This window comes from Aythya ferina (assembly GCF_964211825.1).
Source record: "Aythya ferina genome assembly, chromosome: 22".
Taxonomy (NCBI): domain Eukaryota; kingdom Metazoa; phylum Chordata; class Aves; order Anseriformes; family Anatidae; genus Aythya; species Aythya ferina.
The window spans coordinates 7104658-7121814 of record NC_140320.1 but is presented as its reverse complement, the minus strand read 5'-3'; the positions used below and the strand labels follow the sequence as shown (position 1 = coordinate 7121814).

Here is a 17157-nt window from a genome sequence, read left to right as displayed (position 1 = left end):
TGGTGGGATGTGCAGCCTAGAGGAAGTGGCTTTCTTGTTCCACTTTCAGCCCTAGTACATCAGACAGTTCCCCTTGGAAATGAATAACTTCTTTTCCAGATGTGCCTTCCACTCTTTGCAAAGAGCGGGCTAAATCCTGGGCAAATCTTTCTGGTGCAAAGCGGAATGGCCACCTTGAAGCTAACTGTGTTCTGGATCATAAAGGGTTTTGAGCATGGATAAAATTTACCTCTCTTGCCCTTTGCTTGCTGAGAGAAAGTTTCTCTGTGTACCCCTGCTGCTGGGGTGGTGAACAGTGACTGCTGTGGTATTCCATAGGAAAGGAAGGATGAAAATAAGCTTTCGGGGTGACTGAGGAGGGGGTGTAAGCAGATAGCAGCCTGTGCTGTGTGTCCTGCCTGTGTCTCAAAGTGGAGAAGCTGGCCATGATGTGAAAAGCATCCTGGCAGTGGCTCTGTGGGCAGTAAGATGCGTGCTTATCTCTGCCCCCGGACACTACTGGCAGTAATGCCCAGCAGAGCTGATGTTGCTTCCTGGCGATACCTCACCAGGACAAGACCCAGCCTGTGGGACTGACGAGGTGCTGCGCTGCTTGTTCTTCAACTGGATTCCCAAAGAGAAAGCCAGGAGGGAGTACAGGCTGTGAAAGGGTTGCTTGCCAAGGATTTCTTTGTTCTTGACTTCTCACGTAACGACTGATGGCTCGGCCTGCTGTGGCAAAAGGAGTGGGACCCAGCCACGTCCTGTATCTGGACTGTCTTCTTCCGAAGCTGCATTCCCACCGTGTGCTCCCAGGCAAATGCATCTGCCATTCTGCTCGCCTCTCTAGCAGTACCTTCTGCCTTGTGATTTGTCAGTACCCTCGATGTAGTCCTCAACTTCCTCTTGCGACTTAAAAGTGACCACCAAACTGAACTTAAATAAGAGACACGAAACCAAAGGCTGTTACGTTTTCCATATCTTGCACGCACAACATCAAGACCATTTAGCATCTGATTAATTCAGAGGCCCCAAATAAGTCACCGAAGAGCCCTTTGTGCAAGAGACAAGTTGACTGCCCCAAAACACACCGGGTGAGTAATTTTTTGCTCTAGTATTTACATGATTTTGTTTCTTTTTCCTGAAAAGATTAGGGAGACATAGAAGTACTCAGAATTCAGATCCTGAGTAGGGAGATGTGAAGGCAGTGTGGTACCTACGCCTTTCTTCTTCAATCCATTTATTAAAGGCTGTGATCCTGCGGGGGGCTTTGGGTATGTCAGCGTTGTAATATATGTAACAGCCTGGGTTGTTGGGTGCTGCCTTCAGCTGGTGCACGCACAGGGAGAGCCTGCAAAAGCGTGTTCCAAGACAGGACCAGAATTTATTCTGAGAAATAGGGTAAGAAGTCCAGGAAGGATTTGATGGCGAATAGGAACCGGAGCTTCAGTAACTCGGCGACAGAAAACCTTTGAATTTCAGAGCATACAAATCCTGCACACAGGCTTCTGTGTGCTGAGGGATTTACAAAGCTCGGTGCAGTTTGAATTCCTGGGTTGGGGGTGGTCCTGGGGAAGCGTATCTCTGGTGCAGTTCTAAGGCTTTTGGCAGCATTGCTGAGCAAACAAGAGGAGGAAAGTAGGCTGCTCGGGCCTGCTGCGCTGAGGCACAGTGCATGAGCTGAGCATGAATCGTGCAGTGTTTGTAGGTCATGTGTGCACAAGTGCGGGTTATGCAGCAAATTGTGTCTTGGCAGAAATGCAAACAGCACAGTCAAACCACACAACTCTCTCCCCTCCACCTCCACAAAACCCAGCCCCCAAACAGGTCATGGGCTTTGCACGGCACATCTGAGAGAATTACAGGAGGCTTGCTGCCACTTTTAGGGATTTTTTTTCTGGAAGGGGAGGATGGTGACAAGCTGAGGTGGTTTTGCGTCCCTGACTGTAGGCAGCGATGCCATGTGCTGCCTGCAGAGCCTTCGTGACTGTTTGACCCATGCAGCTAACTCGGGGCCTGCAATCCTGTCTGAGCCTGTAAAAGTGTTTCTGAGCTTCCTTCACTGAGAAAAATGTATTTAGAAAGAAAAAAGGAGGCAGGGAAACAAGTCTGGCCATGAAAAGAGACGGAAGGTTTAGCAGGGGATCAGCAGTGGCAGGGCGGAGGCGTTCGCTGCTCCCTGCTCGCTCTTGCTGATCCGTGTGCGCGGCTGTGCTGCTGCACGGGGCTGGCACGGCCCCCTCGCCGCCCCGCAGCCCCTGCCAGCCATTTGCATGCGGTGCTATTTTCACTCTCGGTTCCGTAGGGAGGGCAGGGGTTTAGGTGCTGCCTCCAGAAGCTTGGTGCCCCCAGCTGCAGGGCCGTGGCTGGGGCTTTCTGCTCCGCAGCACTGAAGGGAGCAGCGGATCTCGGGGTGGTAGGAGAAATGTCGGGTGTTCGCCTTACGTATTTCCTCTGACACCTCTGGATGGATTCTTGGGGCGAGCAGCTGGGACCCTTCCCAAATCCAAGCTTTAGTGAAGCTGGTCTCTGGTCTAGAGGGCCTCTGGCTTTCATGGTGGAAGAAAAACGAGAGAAGCTAATGAGATTTCAGATATGATTCATCTCTTCTTGGTTTTATTCCTGCAGCAAGATGTGCCTGTATTGAAAAACGTACACGGGTAATGGCAGCCTAAGGTCAAACAGTTGCAAGTGCAGGCTCTCCAGGCTGGAGGGGTTTTCTCAGTAACTTTTTCCCCTTAACTATGTTTACCAGTTTTGAACAGGCTTAGCTTTGAATCACGGAGCAGAGACACAGCGAGCAGCAGGGTTCCGGCTCTTACCTGCCTGTGATCCATGCGTGAACACCGGCTGGCACGTTCCTCGGGCTGCAGGATGTCTGCATGGCATAGAAAGGAGGCACCAACTTGATATGGAGGGACACGCAGCACGTCAAACCGAGTACAGTAGCAAAATGTGGCATTATTTGGGTAGACCCCGAAAGGTTCTAGCAGAACTTCTCACCATGTGCAGCGCCCTGGAGCAAGGACGTTATTTCTAGGGCAGGGGGCTTGTGATTTTAGGATCCGTATTCAAACTTGTCTGAGTCTGTAGGAGAAAAAAACCATCCCATTGTTTTTTCAGCAGTTAACATCATGAAGATCTCAGTTGAGATGCTGGGGACTCGACCCCCAAACCACCGGAAAGATACATAAGATAGGGGAAATGCAAAGGTATTTCAGGCTGAGCCCTCCCCCGGTCTCTCTCTGCCTTCCTTTCTAGGGCTCGGAGCAGTCTCAAAGCAGACACATCTGACAGCTGTGCTTCACTGAATCGTAGGCTCCTAGCTGGGACGGTGGCTAACTCAGAAGCTGAACATCCAGGGGAGCAAAGATCGTGTCCAACTCTGAAGAAATAGAGGGTCTTGTACTAACCCTGGGGTCCAGCTCAGCTGCAAGCAGTTGGTGTCCTTCCCGAGGGGACTCTGGTGCATGTGTCACCTCTGCTGCTCCGCTTGGAATAAGATGAAGGTGATGCTGAGCCTGGCTCTGGTGCTGGCATTGCTGGGTAAGCTCTAAGTCCTTCTGGTGGCCTTATCTACCTGGCCTGCTTTCCTCTGCTGAAAGACCTCGTGTGTCCTCTCTTTCTGCTGTGAGAACCTCTTGGGACTTTGCAGGTACACAGGGCTGGGAACATTAGGCATAGCAGTAACTTCCCTGGTGTCTGTGTGCTGCGTGTTTCCTTCCTGCACAACTCCCAGATATATATGGGCTTGGAATTGCAACAGCATCCATCATCCCTGCGTGGAGGCCTGTATTTACTCTGAGGCTCCAAGGCTTTGGAAGAAGTAAAGCAGCTTTACCAAGCATAAGTACAGGGAAAGGTTTCCAAGCTATTGATTTTGGCTCTGCTCAAGGCAACTGGCTCGCTTGGTCTCTGCTGCTGGCAAATATTGCTCATATTTGGCTCCACAGCTGGTCAAGCCCCAAAGAAACTAGTTTGGGGAGCTGTAGCACTTTGCATTTATTATTTACAGGGCATCAGACAAGTACTTGGTGCTTTGCCAGGGCCCAGCCCTTGGTGGCTCGTGGAAGGACTGAGCAGAGTGGCTCAGGCACCAGGTAAAACGTACCTGGTGCGTGGCTCCCAGCTGAACCAGCTCACCCAGTCCTGGGCAAACGAGTGGTAGAGACCCAGCTGCTCTTCTTGCTGCGTTCTGCTCTGTTTCTCTCTCTTGCAGCTGGTAGTGCTTCCCTCCTGCAGCATTGCCACAGCTCTGCTCTGCCCTGTCTTGCCAAGCAGGTGCCTCTCTGTTGCCATTTTCATCTCACAGACCTGGGGGCACGGAGGCTTTCTCAGGACAAACTTACGGTGCCTTTTCTGCCCTGCTTCTTTCCCATTCCTAACACGTTTTGTGCTCCCCCACACACCCCATGACAGCAACTTCTTCATGCTGCTTTTGTCAGCTCTGTGCTTTCTGATGTTCCTCTGTTTTGTTTTGGTCTGTTTTGGTTTGGTTTTCCACTGCCCCACTTCTCTAGAAACCCGTAGTGGTATTTATGTGGCCAGATGCATTCAAGCCGAGGCCAGGAGCCTTGTGAGCAAGAGGTGAGGAAGCCAAATGGGCAGGTTGTGAAAGGAGGAACTGAAATTCATGTGAAGGGGTTGAGTTGCCCCTGGCCTCTTGTAGATGAGAGTGGCACTGGTTCTCCCAGCCAGTGACTCACAGGAGCGGCCATGCAGGAGCTGCAGCCTTCGGCTCCGGCACGCAGAGGGCTGGGGTTGAGCGACGAGTTCTGAGCTGCCTTCCCCACTTCCCTTCGATGAGGCTTGTTGAGTGAGCGCAGCAGCCCTCGGTGTCTGGTGGCCGGGAGGATGTGCTGCCCCACATCCCAGGCACGCCAGAAGCAGGGGTCAGGGAGAGGCTTTGGCCGCAGGGAGAGGCTCCCTGCTGTGCTCCGGGCTGCTCAGTGCCGCTCGCCCCGCGTTTGTCTGGAGAGGAGACGCCTATGGGGACAGGCGGGCTGCACCCGGCTGTCCTCCCCGGCCTCATCCTGCTGTCCTTGTGCCTGGCAGAGAGATGCAGCGGCTCGGCTGGCTGGGTGTTCACACAGCCTCAGCTTCGAGCCGGCGCTGGGGACTCTGTCCTGCTGCAGTGCCTCCTCCGAGACGCGGCAGACGAGAGCTGGACGATGGTGAAGGTGGACTGGCTGCACGTGCCGGGAGCGGGCACGCAGAAGGTGGGTCAGGACCAGGGGGTTGGTGGGGGGCAGGCGGCAGGGGAGGGGGAGTGAAGCAGCCCTGCTGCTCTCGGGAGGCTTTGGGGAAGCTGCCTGGCCCCGGCTGCCACGGGAGGAAAGTTCCCCAGCTGCGTGCTGCGGGGGAACCCTGGCACTGGTGGCTGTGTCAGGGGCTTTCCAGGAGGGTGTGGGTGTGAGACGCGCTCTTGTGCTGCACGGGGGGAGAGGGAGAGGCTGCAGCCCCTGCTGTGGAGCAGGGGACGGATGCAGGGCAGGGCCCTGTCCCCTGGGCTCTGTTCACCTGGAGCTCTGTGTGTCCCGGCAGGAGGAGATGGTGTTTTATTACTACAGCAACTGCAGCATCTCCGTGGGCCGCTACCGGGACCGGGTGCAGTGGCAGGGGGACATCTCCCGCTGGGACGGCTCCATCCAGCTGCGGGGCGTGCAGGTGAACGACAGCGGCAAATACCTGTGTGAGATGCGGCTGCTGCAGCACAGCAGCATCTTCAAGAACCACACGGTGCTGCACATCAGCCCCATGGCACGGACAGGTACGTGTCCCTTATGGCCTCCCCTCACTTTTCACCCTTCAGACCCCTCACAGAGGCTTCCAGAGCTGCCACCAGGGTTCTTACGTGGTAGTGCCCGATCCCTGCGGGTTCCAGCCCCTGCCTTGGTGTCTCCCCAGCAGGTCAAGGAGCAGCGAGTGCCCAGGGCTCTGCGGTCCTGGGAGACAGCGGGCTTTGGGCTGTGACTGTGGGCTGTGGCTCTGTGGCCGTGGTGCTGGCATTCCTGGCGGGACGCACCCTGAGGAAGAGGTACCGGTATCAGCTTTGGGTTTATGGGGCTGAGCAGAGCACCTCCTTGTGTCCCTCCTGCAGAGTTCTCCCTGGCCAGGCACCACCCTGACCTGCTGGAGCCGCGGGGAAGCAGACGCCCCGCTGGGTGCCCCTGCCCCCGAAGCAGGCTGTGGGCTCCTGCTGCCCTCTAGTGTCACGCCGCCCTGCCCGGTCTCCCCTTTGCTCCCAAAGCTCCCGGGCTGTCTGCTGCTGGCAGAGCCTGCGCCCTTCTTGGTGAGGGGCAGCTTTGGGCATTTGGGGCACTGTGGGTCTGTGGGATGGGAGCGAAGTGTGATGAGCTCCCTGTGGGAGCCAGCCTCAGCTGGCAGCAGCAGGGTGGCCTGGCCAAGGTGCATCTGAAGGGGTCCCAGTGTCCTAGTAGGGGGGGGACCAAGGACATCAGGAGCAGGTGATGCGTCCTGCTGGAGGTGACACCAGTGTTGCTTTCCCTCAAGGTCTGCAGCCAACACAGCCCTGGAGAGGAGCAGAAAAGAGGACAGCAAGGACAAAGCCAAGGTGAGAGCTCAGGCAGAGCCAAGTGGGGGGGAGCACAGCTCTCCTGCCCTGCTGGGGGCTCCTGCACACCTGCTGGGTGCCAAAGAGAAGGGGAGGGATGGGGCAGCCAGCACTGCAAGGCAGGGGCTGAGGCTGTCCCCCCGTGAGGCCACCGAGGCTCCCTGCTGAGGCGACACCACTCGGTTCGGGACCCAGTTTGGGGCAGGCACTGATGCAGGGTGGGTTGGTGCTCCTGCAGCATTCCCTGGGGCTGGGGACGGGTTTGTCCTCCCACGGGATGGCTGCAGCTTGCCTCCTGAGCAGCCACGGCTGCGTGTCCTCAGGGTGCTCCTGACATGGGGTGGGTGCTGTGGGAATGAGTCCTGTGCTGGCTGATGGTGAGGTGCTGCGGCTGTTGGCACTGACCAAATGCGGGGTTGGAAGGCTCTCATCCTGCTCTCCCCTCACAGGAAGGGATTTACTGCTCAATGCCTGGAGCTGAGGCACCCAAGACTGAACAGGATGCAAGGAAGAAGAAGAAAGCTGAGGAGACCTACATAACCATGGTGAGCGGGGAGCAGCTGTCCCAAACTGCAGCAGGCACGGGCAGGGGATTCCTGCAGCTGTAGGGTCTTCCCCTCCGGTGTGGTCTTGCCTAGACCTGACCTTCCAGCAGCATCCCTCATCCCTGCCCGCTCCAAAGGGGCCCTGATGCCTGCGAGGGGCTCACAGCCTGTCTCCTTGCAGCACCCCTCTTTCTTCCGTGAGAACGGCATCTACGTGGAGCTGGCCAGGAGGGTGATCCCGGCAGAGTGGATGGAAGAGGGCAGATGGGATGAGAGACCAAGCGAGGACCCCTACAGCAGACCACAGGAGGCCCTTCCCTGTCCCCCAGAGAGCGAGAAATAACCGTGCTGGGGGACGTAAGCTCCTTAACCAGCTGTGTGCTCAAGACATCTTTGTTCCTTTGGTGGGCCAGCGTGGTGCTGCTGTCAGCCCTTCCTCTAAGCAGTGTCGCTGCTTCGCTCTTATCTCCGTGCCGGAGCTGCTGCTGGGGCTCGTCCTGTCCCCGTTATCTGCAGCGGGACCCAGGGAGCTGTGGTGCTCCCTCCTGCTTCTCTCTGGAGGGGGACAGGAGGGCACAGCCTTCACTCTGCAGCTTTGATCCCAGCCCGTGCTGCTCCGGGACCAGAGATAATGAACTCTGAGGAGAGCCTGGTGGGGAAGGGAGGGGGAGAGGCAGCGGGGGCCGTGCCAGGGGTATCTTCTGAAAACAATAAAACTCAGCGAGGCCGGGGGGGATCTTCCCTCTTCCTGGCTTCCTTTAACCTCCTGCTTAAATGTGTGGTGCTCAAGTGTGCCAAACCCTGCCTGGCTGGGGGAGCAGTAAGGTGAAACGGGCTGAGCAGGGGGTCCCTCTGCAGCACGAGGGGGCTGCCTGGGCTGTCCCGAGCCCCCCTGCTCTGCGAGGGATGGAGAGGAGCGGGGTCCCCCTCCCCTGCATCCCACTCACCCATCCCCTGCGCACTCCTCTGCTCGCAGCCCACCCCGGTGAGTCCAGGAACCCCTCGGGGGCCTCCGGGGCCGCAGTTTTGGCATGTGCTGGCGGCGGCCCCGTCCCTAAAATAGCTGTGTGACACCCGCAGGTGCGGCGCTGCGGCGGGGCCCCCCTCCCGGCCCCGTGCATGGCTCACTGCAGCGCCGCGCTGCACTCCTTGGTTCACGTCGACTCCCTGCTCGCTTTTCCCTGCCTGGTCCCGAGCAGACGGGGCGCAGGAGGAACCGGCCCACGGGGCTGGTTTCGGGGTGCTGGGGGTGCCCCGTGACCCCCCGCTGCCTTCGCAAGGAGGTGGGACCCCTTCCCGCGGGCTCTGCCTGTCCCGCAGGGCTGGGAGGCTGCGCTGTGTGCGCGGTGTGTCTGCTCAGCGCTGCCTGTGTTCACCCTGGGGGTGTCCCCTCCTGCATGCACAGCCCCTCTGCACCCCTCCAGCCTCCCCCTTGTCCCCCCCTCCCTCCCCAGGTCCCCCACGTGCTCCTGATGTGCTCAGGCCCCGGGACATCCCTCACCTTTCTCCTCGCTGGTGCTGCCCCAGCAAAGCCCGCTGTCCTGCGGCCCCCGGCACCAGGTCTGGGTGGCCGAGGGGCTGCTGGCCCCAGCGCTCAGCTCCCCGTGAGGCCACGTGTGGGCTCCTCGCGCTGTTCTCAGCAGCATTGACCCAGGCTTGGAGTGCTTCCCCTGAGGCGTGCTGCCTGGGCTCCTTGGGATCCTCTGCTCTGTCGGGGCCAGCCCAGTCCCTCTGCTCTCTGCCCGGCTCCGGGGGAGCCTTTCTGGGGTCCCTGGGCCCAGCTGGGCTCTCAGGAGGGGGAACTGCTGCGGGGTCACCAGCCTCTGGCTGGCCAGGAGTGATGCAGTGCTTGGCCCCAGGGGTAGGGGGGGCTGCAGGGGCTCACAGGAGCCTCCGTGGCGAGGTTTGTGCCATGGGGCAATGCCTGGGGCACTTATCCCTAGGGGAAGAGGAGCCCTGAGCTTGCTCTTGCTCTGCCAAGGGGGAATCCCAGCACAAACCTGCTCCTCGGCCACCCCGTGCACGGTGCTGAGGGGCTGTTTGATGCCAGCGAGGGGGGCACCAAGCCCCTCAGCCCCACCCCAGGGCCCGACCCTGCATTCGGGGGGCAGCATCTCGCTGGGGCAGCGTCTGCCTCCCGCTCAGGGAGAATTTTCCTGCCCTCCCGCTTGCTGCGCCGCGATCCGCCAACCACAGCATTTAGCGCTCCTCGCAGCCCCGCGCCGCTCCGCCGGCCATGTTGCGGGGATAGGGGCAGCTCTCGCCTCCTATGCCCCCGGCAAACACCCCAACCACCACCCCCCAGCCCTCGCCACACACCTCAACTCCTTCCAAAAATGAGCCCGGAAGCCTGGCTCCCGCAGCCCACCCGGTACCTCGCTGGCCTCAGCTTGCTGCTCGCGCTGGGTAAGTGCCGACCCGAGCCCTGCATGCGCCCGGCTGCCAGGGGACAGCACCCAGGCGGGGGAGAAGCCCCCTCCCCAAACCCTGCCAGCCCCTTTTGCCCCTGGGGAAGGGATGGGGTGGAGGTGGGATGCCCAAGCTGCTGCTGGCAGGGTGGGGGGCACCCCGCAGCGGCACCATCCCCATCCAAATCCGTGCATCCCTCTTGCTCCAGGTTCCCCCACGCACAGGGCTGATTTTGCACGCCCTGCAGGGGGAGAGGGGCATTTCTGGGTTTTGGCTGGGTGTCGGGGGGCTGCGGGGGGCTTGCGGCCGTCCCTCGGTTTGGTGCTGGGTGCCTGTGTGCAGGGGGAGCCACGGGCTCTGCGCCCTGCGTGCCGCCCGGCCCCGCAGCCAGGAGCGTGTGTCAGCAGCTTTGGGGCCGGATCGATCGGGGCGCAGGGATGCGGCACCTCCTGGAAGCGCTGCTCGCCCCGGCCTGGAGCCCTGGTGGGCTGCTTTGGCTTTAGGGGATGGAGAGGGAATGGGGAGTAAAACACCCAGAGAGGCTGCGGGGAGCAGGGTTGTAGTGCGACAGCTTTTGGGGCTGCACAGGGCACAGAACACAGCCTGGGCAGTTGGTCCCTAGGGATTTCTTTTGCCATTTATTTTGGGGTTCCCCGGGTCCCAGAGATGGGATCCCCACACATCAGCGCTCCCAGGACATGGGCGGGACCCCGCGAGGACCCCCGGCTGTGGCTCAGCAGTGCCCCGTGCCCGAGCACAGCCCCTGCTGGCACTGCAGAGCCCGGGATCCCCGCTGAGCTCCCGCTGCCATCTCAGCCCCCTGCGGAGCTCTGGGGCACCCAGCACCAAGCCAGGCGCAGACACAGAGCCCGGGGGAGCACAAGGGCTGCAGGGCACTCAGCAGGGCCACGCAGAGACCCCTCCAACCCCAATCTGTGGGGCTGGGTCTGGGGGGGGCACCTGGCACAGGCAGAAGCCCAGATCTTCTCTCCCACCGCTGCAAGGATTGCTGGAGGGTGCCCCAGCCATGCCCAGGCAGCGGGGCTGGGCACCTGCAATCGCAGGGGGTGTGGGGATGCCCCCGGCTCCCATCCCGCAGCGAGACCCGTGGCTTGAAGCAGCCAAACCTGCAATCTGGAGAAGATTCTTGGGAAGCAGGAGCACCTCGGGAGGAAGGTTTGAGAGCGAAGGGCAGAGGTGAGGCGATCTGAACAGCTGCTGCTGGCATCCCCCTGCCCCGGGGGGTGCCGCAGGGGTGCCACAGCCCCCTCACCCATCCCAGCTCCCCCCAGGGCTCTCTGCCCCCTTCCTGCAGGTGTAACATCAGGGCTTGGTGGCTGCACGGGGCCTGGCTCCGTGGGCAGAGCTCTGGGTGCTGCCTGGGGGCGGCTGGCGATGCGGGGAGCTGCAGGGAAGGGGTGGGAGAGGGAGCGGGGCACAGCGGCACCAGGCACTGACCCAGTTTCTGTGCTGCAGCGAGGCCGGGCTGCAGGGACCGCCTCGTGCCCCCCGCCAGCAGAGGCTGAGGGCCCGACCCAGCTGGAGAAGCCCTGCTTGAGCCCCGCGGGGTGGGCTGGGGGAGCACTGCAGCCCCCCAGGAGCCAGCCCTGGCTGCTGGAGGGAGGAAAGGCGGCGAGCGCAGCCATAAATCTCCCAGCAGCCGTGGCGCCGAGCCCCGGCGCTGATGCTGCATCCAGCCCCTGCACAGCGCTGCCGAGCCTGCGGCAGCACAGCCTCACTCAGGCAACGAGGAGCGGGCTGGGCTTGGAGTCAGCACAATTTGGAATTTAGTGCTGGTGCCATCAACCCTCATGCAGCCTGGCACAGCCGGCACCGAGGGACGGTGCCAGTGCCGGGGCTGCCCCCCTGTTGTCCCTGGGAAGCCTTCTCCTGGCTGGGCACAGCACCCAGGAGGGCCTGAAGGGCTCCAGGGCGAGCCCTGTGCTGCCGGCCCTGTGCGGGGTGGGGTGGGGAGATGGATATTTGTGGCCCAGGTTAACTCCTCCACATCTCTGCTCTTGTTCCCCCCACCCGCGGCAGTGCCCCCGGCCCTGGGCATGGAGGTGATGGCTCCTGCCACCATCAACGCCCTGAACGGCACCTCCGTGAAGCTCTCCTGCACCTTCAACTCCTGCTACAAGGTGGAGAACAAGCAGTTCTCCCTCAACTGGACGTACCAGGAGTGCAAGAACTGCTCTGAGGAGCTGGTGAGTCCCCCTGGGGCTGGGGATGGGCTGAAGGGGTCCCGGGACCCTCTTGGGGTCATGAGCCCCCTCCAGACGCGTGCTCCTGCTGAACGGCAGCCAGCCCACCCTGGGGGGAGCGGGGTGCAGTGTGAGCAGGGAGGGGGATGCCCGGCTGGGGGGTGCGGGGGGCGAGTGCTCGTGGTGCTGAGCACTGCCCCAAGCCCTCCCCGTGCCCGCTGCCCAGTTCCTGCAGTTCCGGACGAAGATCATGAACAAGCAGCTGGACCGCTTCGGGAACCGCGTGGAGTTCACCGGGAACCCCACCAAGTACGACGTGTCCTTCACCCTCAACAACGTGCAGCTGGAGGACGAGGGCACCTACAACTGCTACGTCCTCAACCCCCCCGACCGGCAGCGGGGCCACGCCAGCATCAGCCTCAAGGTGCTCACCAAAGGTCGGTGGGGAGTGGTCCCCTCTCCTGGCAGGCACCCAAGGGTGCTGGGCTGGCTCCCGGCCCTGCCTCCAGCCCTGCCCCTGCCTCTTGGTTACTCGGGGGGTTGGGGCTGCGTGGCCTGACCCTGCTCTGTCTCCCCAGAGCCCCCGAAGCGTGACTCGACAGTGGCCGTCATCGTGGGTGCCTCGGTGGGCGGCTTCCTGGCTGTGGTCATCCTCGTGCTGATGGTGGTGAAGTGCGTGCGCCGGAAAAAGCAGCAGAGGCTGAACACGGACGACCAGAAGACGGAGGAGGAAGGGAAGACAGATGGCGAAGGCAACCCAGATGAGGGCACCAAGTAAAGCCCCCTGCCCGCTCCCTCTTCGCCCCTGTACAGCGTGACCCCCTTGATGTGCTTCCCAGAGCAAGGATTTGTCTCCCCCGAGCATCCCTCCTTCCATCGAAACGCCAACCCCGCCTGGAGCAGGGCACGGAGAGGAGAAGGGCCCCGCAGCCTGGCTGTGGCCGGGAGCGGGGCTGGGACTGCGCCTGGGCTGGGACCCGCTCGGCCCCGCTCCTGCTGGGCACGGTCTGGTGCCAGAGCGCTCTGTGGGGCCGGGATGGGGGCTGGGGACAAGGTGACACAGCAGAGGGTGGGACAGCGAGGTCCCTGAGCACAGAGGTGGTGGCAGGGGGGCAGCAGGGGCTGGGTGTCCGCGCCCCGTCCCGCTGCACAAAGCCCCAGCCGCTCCTGCTGTGCCCGGGGCTCGGACACCAACACCCCCACCCTGATGTGACCCCGAGAGGTGCCTGACCCTGCAAGTCCCGTGTGAGGTGCCACGACCTCGTGCTCCTCGGGGCTGTCCCCACCTGCTCAGAAAGGCCAGATGACGGCCGCCAGCCCGGGAGTTTTTCCGAGGGTTGCTGGTTCTTGGAGCCGCTGATGGCTCCGGGTGCGTAATGGACGTTCCCCTTCTGCCGCTCGGGCTATATTTGGGCCTCAGCATCTCCGCCAAAGATGCTGGGCTGATTCTTTTTTTGTGCGCTTGTTTGCTTCCTTCCTGGGGAGGGTGGCTCTAATGGAAAGTCTTCTGCCGATGTGCCAAACCGCGGCGGTGGGGAGCAGCGGCGCGCGGCCGCTGGGAGGAGGAGGAGGAGGAGGAGGAGGAGGAGGATGTGCAGGGCAGGAGGGGCGCAGCTGTGGGGCCCCACACAGGACAGCTCTGGCACCCCGAGCAGCCCTGAGATCCCAAAACTGCCTCTCCCAGCCCCCGAGGAGCCCCGCACAACTCGTAACTGCCATGGCCACGCACTGCCAGCCTGCCCGGCCGGGGGGCCCTGCGGTGCCAGATGCCACTTGCCTGGGGCCCCCCAAAACCTGTGGCCCAGCTCCTGCCCTGCTTGCAGCAGCTCCCTCCCAGGGGCTTTAGAAACCCCCTGCCTCTCTGTGCCTGTGTCCGGTGGCCTCAGGATGTGGCGGGGACCGGTGCCAGCTGGGGAGCGTGGGCAGCGAGAGGAGCTGGAGGTGACCTGGGGACGTGTCCCCCGCTGCACCAGGCCCGGGGGTTTCTTGTCCCAGTGCAGGCAGGACACGCTGCTGCGTGGGGCAGGGCAGTGCGAGGAGCCCCGGGGGGGGCTGCACCCAGTCCCTTGCCCCCCGTGAGCAGCACGGCTGGGGACAGGGGAGCACTCCTCACACCCCCCTGCTCTGCCATGTCCCCAGCCGAGTGCCAACCCCACAGCTCCTCAAGCAATGCCCCCATTTCCTGGGGATGCGGGGACACCGTGTGTGCCCTGCTCCGTCCCCGGTGCCCCCCGTGTCCCCTCAGCCCCCCGGGGGCTGCGCTGCTGCCCTGCCCATGCGCAGCAGGGATGCGCCGCCTCTTGCCCGCAGTCCTGTGGCTTCCCCCTCCCTCCAGCTCCCTGCCCAGGGGGCAGAGCAGCGCTGCCTGTGTCCCCACGCACACCCCGCATCGCTTTCCTGCTCGGTTGCCAGCAGTTTTTGGGGCTGCCACCGGCTCGAGGCCGGGCTGCGAGCGGCTCCTCGGGGCACAGCCACCGAAGGCCTCCGAGCGCTGCGTGTGGCCGGTCCCGCGCCTTTCATCTCGCTCACGCACTGTCCTTGGATTGCAACTTGCCAATGCATCTGTATGTACATAGCTGTACACACCGGAGAGTCTCTGCAAATATAAATGTACAGGAGGCGCCGCTACCGGCCGTGGCTGCACTTCTGGGTTTGCGCCTTCCCGTGTGTTGTTTTCGCCAAGCACTCTGCTGGTGGTGGCTCTGCCAAAGCCCGGAGTAGGATGTTTTTATTGCTCTTTGTACAGTTGAACGAACAAAAGAACAACAAAATGCAAACTTTCCGCTGGGTGCTTTTGTACTGCTGCCTGCAGGAGGGGCAGGGCAGGGAGCCTCTCTCGGGGTGTCTGCCCACGGGACTAAAGGGCTCTGCTGAGCCCGGGACTTGGTCCCGCACGGGTTTGTTTGGGTGCTGAGCGAGCACAGAGCAGCTTGTGCTCAGGGGCTGCCACAGAGCGTGATGCTGCAGGGCAGTGCAGGTGCCAGGAGGTTGGCTTTGCTGCCCAAATCCTCCCGCACCCAGCTTCTGGGGATGCTCTGCTCCCCCTGAGCTGCGCTGCGGGGCTCAGCCACCCCTGCTGGGCACAGGGCTGGGGGTGCCCGCTGCTGGGGCACGATGGGTGCTGCACCCACAGAAAGTGCTCGGCTCTAAAAGAAACTCTGCTGAGCCTCGGGCAGGCCCTCGTGACCCTGCCTCACACCTTCTGCTGATGCTCCGCACACCGAGGGAAGGGCGACAGCTCCGAGCCTCGGCTCGCCAGGGTCCCCGCGCACCCCGCCGTGTGCCGCAGGGTGACGCAGCACGAAGCTCCCACCTTCCCCTCCCTGCCAGGGGAAGGGCAGGGTGGCACCTCCTGGGGCTGGTGACACTGTGCCCTGCTGGCCACGGGCTGGGGCTGCGGCTTGTGCCATGATCTGGCCGAGGAGCAGAGCACTGGGGTGGGAAGGAGCCGCGATCTGGGGGGACAGCGCGCTTGGGAGCAGTCCCAGCCCTCCGGCAGGGCGAGCGCAACAAAGGACAGCGGGGACCCGAGGGTTGGCATCCTGGGGACACCACTGGGACGGGTCCTGGCCACCCTGCAAGAGGGGATGCGGGTGCTGAGGAGGGCCCTGGAAAAGGGAAAAGCCCAGGGCAGCCCCAGGGGAGCTGGGGAGGGTGTGAGGGCAGCACCGCAGCCGCCAGGGTCCCACTGAAGTGCCCTCGGGCTGTGTCGGGTCAGGAAAAAACTTTCTCCAGGGACACGGCTGTCCCCGTGCAGCTGCCCCTGCAGTGCCTCCCGGGTCTCCTTTTGCCCCGCTTGCTTTAAAGGGTCTGCAGAAGGGGGGCTGGCAGCTTGGCTCCCCGGGGAGCGGGCCAGCAGCGGGACGGACGGCTCTGGGTGGGAGAGGGAGGCAGGGGGAGAGGAAAGCAATGCTGGGGGGAGAGCTGCAGGCAAGGGAGGGCCGAGGGCGAGAAAGGCAGCCAAGCACTCACCGCAGTCTGCGTGCCCGGACCTCTCGCTCAGCTCCCAGCCCGCTGCTCGGCGCGCCTGGCCCAGCTCCTGCCGAGTGGCTGACGGCTCCGGGCTGCCCGGCCACCTTGTCTTTTAAAGGTCACAGCCAGAGGACCTTGCAGTAAATATGAGGCGCTGATGGGAGGCTCTGCTCCGGTGTCGCCTCCTCCTCCGTCGGCAGGAGGGCTCTGCCTGCCGCCCCTGGCTCCCAGAGGTTTGGGAGGGGGCCAGGGCAGTCCCTGCGCTGGTGCCAGGGCTGCTCCCTCCCCGCAGGATGCTCCAGGGCAGCCGGGGCCAGCGCAGTGCCTGCTGCATTGTGCCGGAGGCTGCAGCCCGACGCTGCTCTGCTCAGCCCTACCCCGCTCCCCTGCCCACGTGGAGGGAAGCAGGAGCCCTCCTCGGAGAGCAGCCGGGCATTTTAACCCTCCCAGCTCCACCTGTGCAGGGGGGACACAGGGGCTTGGTGGCTGCTGTGCCCCCCAGCAGGCTGCTGGAGCCCACCTGAGCCTTGTAGGTCGGCTGTCCCCTGGGGCACAGCATGGGATCTGTGCCAGGGGCAGACCTGCATGGGGCACAGCAGCAGCATCTCCCAGTTCTTCACTCCCCAGAGCCAGCCCTGCCCCGATCCAGGAGCGATCCGCCAGCTGGCCGGACCCCCGAGCCCATGCGTCCTGTCCCAGCAGGGAGGTGACGGCGTCTGAGCAGGGAGCTCTCACCTTCCTGAAACCAGACACGGCAGCCTTGTGCTGGGCTCAGCAAAAACTCGCTGCTGAGCCGCAGTATCCCCGCGCCGGACGTCTCAGCATCGCGCCAAAATCCCGGGTGCCCTTCCTGGCCGTGGAGCGCACGGCTGGGGGGGGAGCAGAGCCTGTCCCAGGCCCGCGGTGGCAGCAGATGTCTCAGGAGAGCAGCCAGCCAAGGAGAACGGCCGGGGCTGCCAAGTGTGACAGCTCCATCAGCCCCGCTGACAGGCAGCAGCCCGCTCCATGCCCTGGGGCCGCCGGGGCAGGGCTGGCCCCCACCTGCAGCGGGAGAGGCACAGCCCCGGCTCGCTGCCTGCCCCCTGCCTCTGCTGGGTGCTCAGGGGGGATGCAGAGTCCAGGGGGGTGAAGGGTCCACAGGGGCTGTGGGGGCTGCAGGGTCCATGGGGGCTGTGGGGTCACCTTGTCCTGGGGGAAGCTGCGCTATGAGCCTGCCAAGGTTTGTGCCAGCACCCATGGGAGACCCTTTTTGTTGTCTGGCCCAGCAGTGAGCCTTCACACACCCTCACAGGGGTGGCAGGTATCCCTCCTCCCCTTCACAGCCCTCTGCCAAGCTGCCCCTCAGAGGTGCCCCCCCCTGCACCCCAATTAACAAGGCTCCAGCGGATGCAGCGCTCTTCCTGCCATCTCCTTTGCCTGCCCGCTCTCTGCAGCTCCACTTGCCGAGCTCTGTCCCTCACCTGGCCGTCCCCAG

At 62.7% G+C, this 17157-nt stretch overlaps 2 protein-coding genes across 7 annotated transcripts; both read left to right on the top strand.

The window, feature by feature from the left end:
- Window positions 1-876: 876 nt before the first annotated feature.
- On the top strand, window positions 877-7873 carry JAML (junction adhesion molecule like). 6 transcript variants are annotated; one of them, XM_084495712.1, is made up of 9 exons: window positions 908-1073; window positions 3103-3191; window positions 3298-3525; window positions 5035-5198; window positions 5524-5749; window positions 5890-6016; window positions 6493-6553; window positions 7003-7098; window positions 7280-7873. In XM_084495712.1, exons 3-9 carry the CDS (start codon window positions 3450-3452, stop codon window positions 7439-7441), a joined length of 912 nt encoding a protein of 303 aa, XP_084351838.1. In that variant the 5' UTR covers window positions 908-1073; window positions 3103-3191; window positions 3298-3449; the 3' UTR covers window positions 7442-7873. The 6 variants fall into 6 exon arrangements, with proteins under 6 accessions (XP_084351836.1, XP_084351834.1, XP_084351835.1 ...); XM_084495713.1 differs by having other exon boundaries at window positions 5887-6016; XM_084495710.1 differs by lacking the exon at window positions 3103-3191 and having other exon boundaries at window positions 877-1073; window positions 3241-3525.
- A 1415-nt stretch (window positions 7874-9288) lies between these two features.
- Window positions 9289-14488, top strand: SCN2B (sodium voltage-gated channel beta subunit 2). Its single transcript, XM_084495707.1, has 4 exons — window positions 9289-9504; window positions 11548-11714; window positions 11938-12148; window positions 12290-14488. The coding sequence occupies exons 1-4, from the start codon at window positions 9435-9437 to the stop codon at window positions 12487-12489; spliced, it is 648 nt and encodes a 215-aa protein (XP_084351833.1). The 5' UTR covers window positions 9289-9434; the 3' UTR covers window positions 12490-14488.
- Window positions 14489-17157: the final 2669 nt, after the last annotated feature.

Bases quoted from the DNA above. Each gene is read 5' to 3' on its own strand.
- JAML (XM_084495708.1), top strand. From the start codon at position 3,450: ATGTGTCACCTCTGCTGCTCCGCTTGGAATAAGATGAAGGTGATGCTG. The intron at 3,526-5,034 runs GTAAGCTCTAAG...TGTGCCTGGCAG, and splicing joins TCTGGTGCTGGCATTGCTGG to AGAGATGCAGCGGCTCGGCT. The intron at 5,750-5,886 runs GTACGTGTCCCT...GTGTCTCCCCAG, and splicing joins CAGCCCCATGGCACGGACAG to CAGGTCAAGGAGCAGCGAGT.
- SCN2B (XM_084495707.1), top strand. From the start codon at position 9,435: ATGAGCCCGGAAGCCTGGCTCCCGCAGCCCACCCGGTACCTCGCTGGC. The intron at 9,505-11,547 runs GTAAGTGCCGAC...CACCCGCGGCAG, and splicing joins CAGCTTGCTGCTCGCGCTGG to TGCCCCCGGCCCTGGGCATG. The intron at 12,149-12,289 runs GTCGGTGGGGAG...CTGTCTCCCCAG, and splicing joins CCTCAAGGTGCTCACCAAAG to AGCCCCCGAAGCGTGACTCG.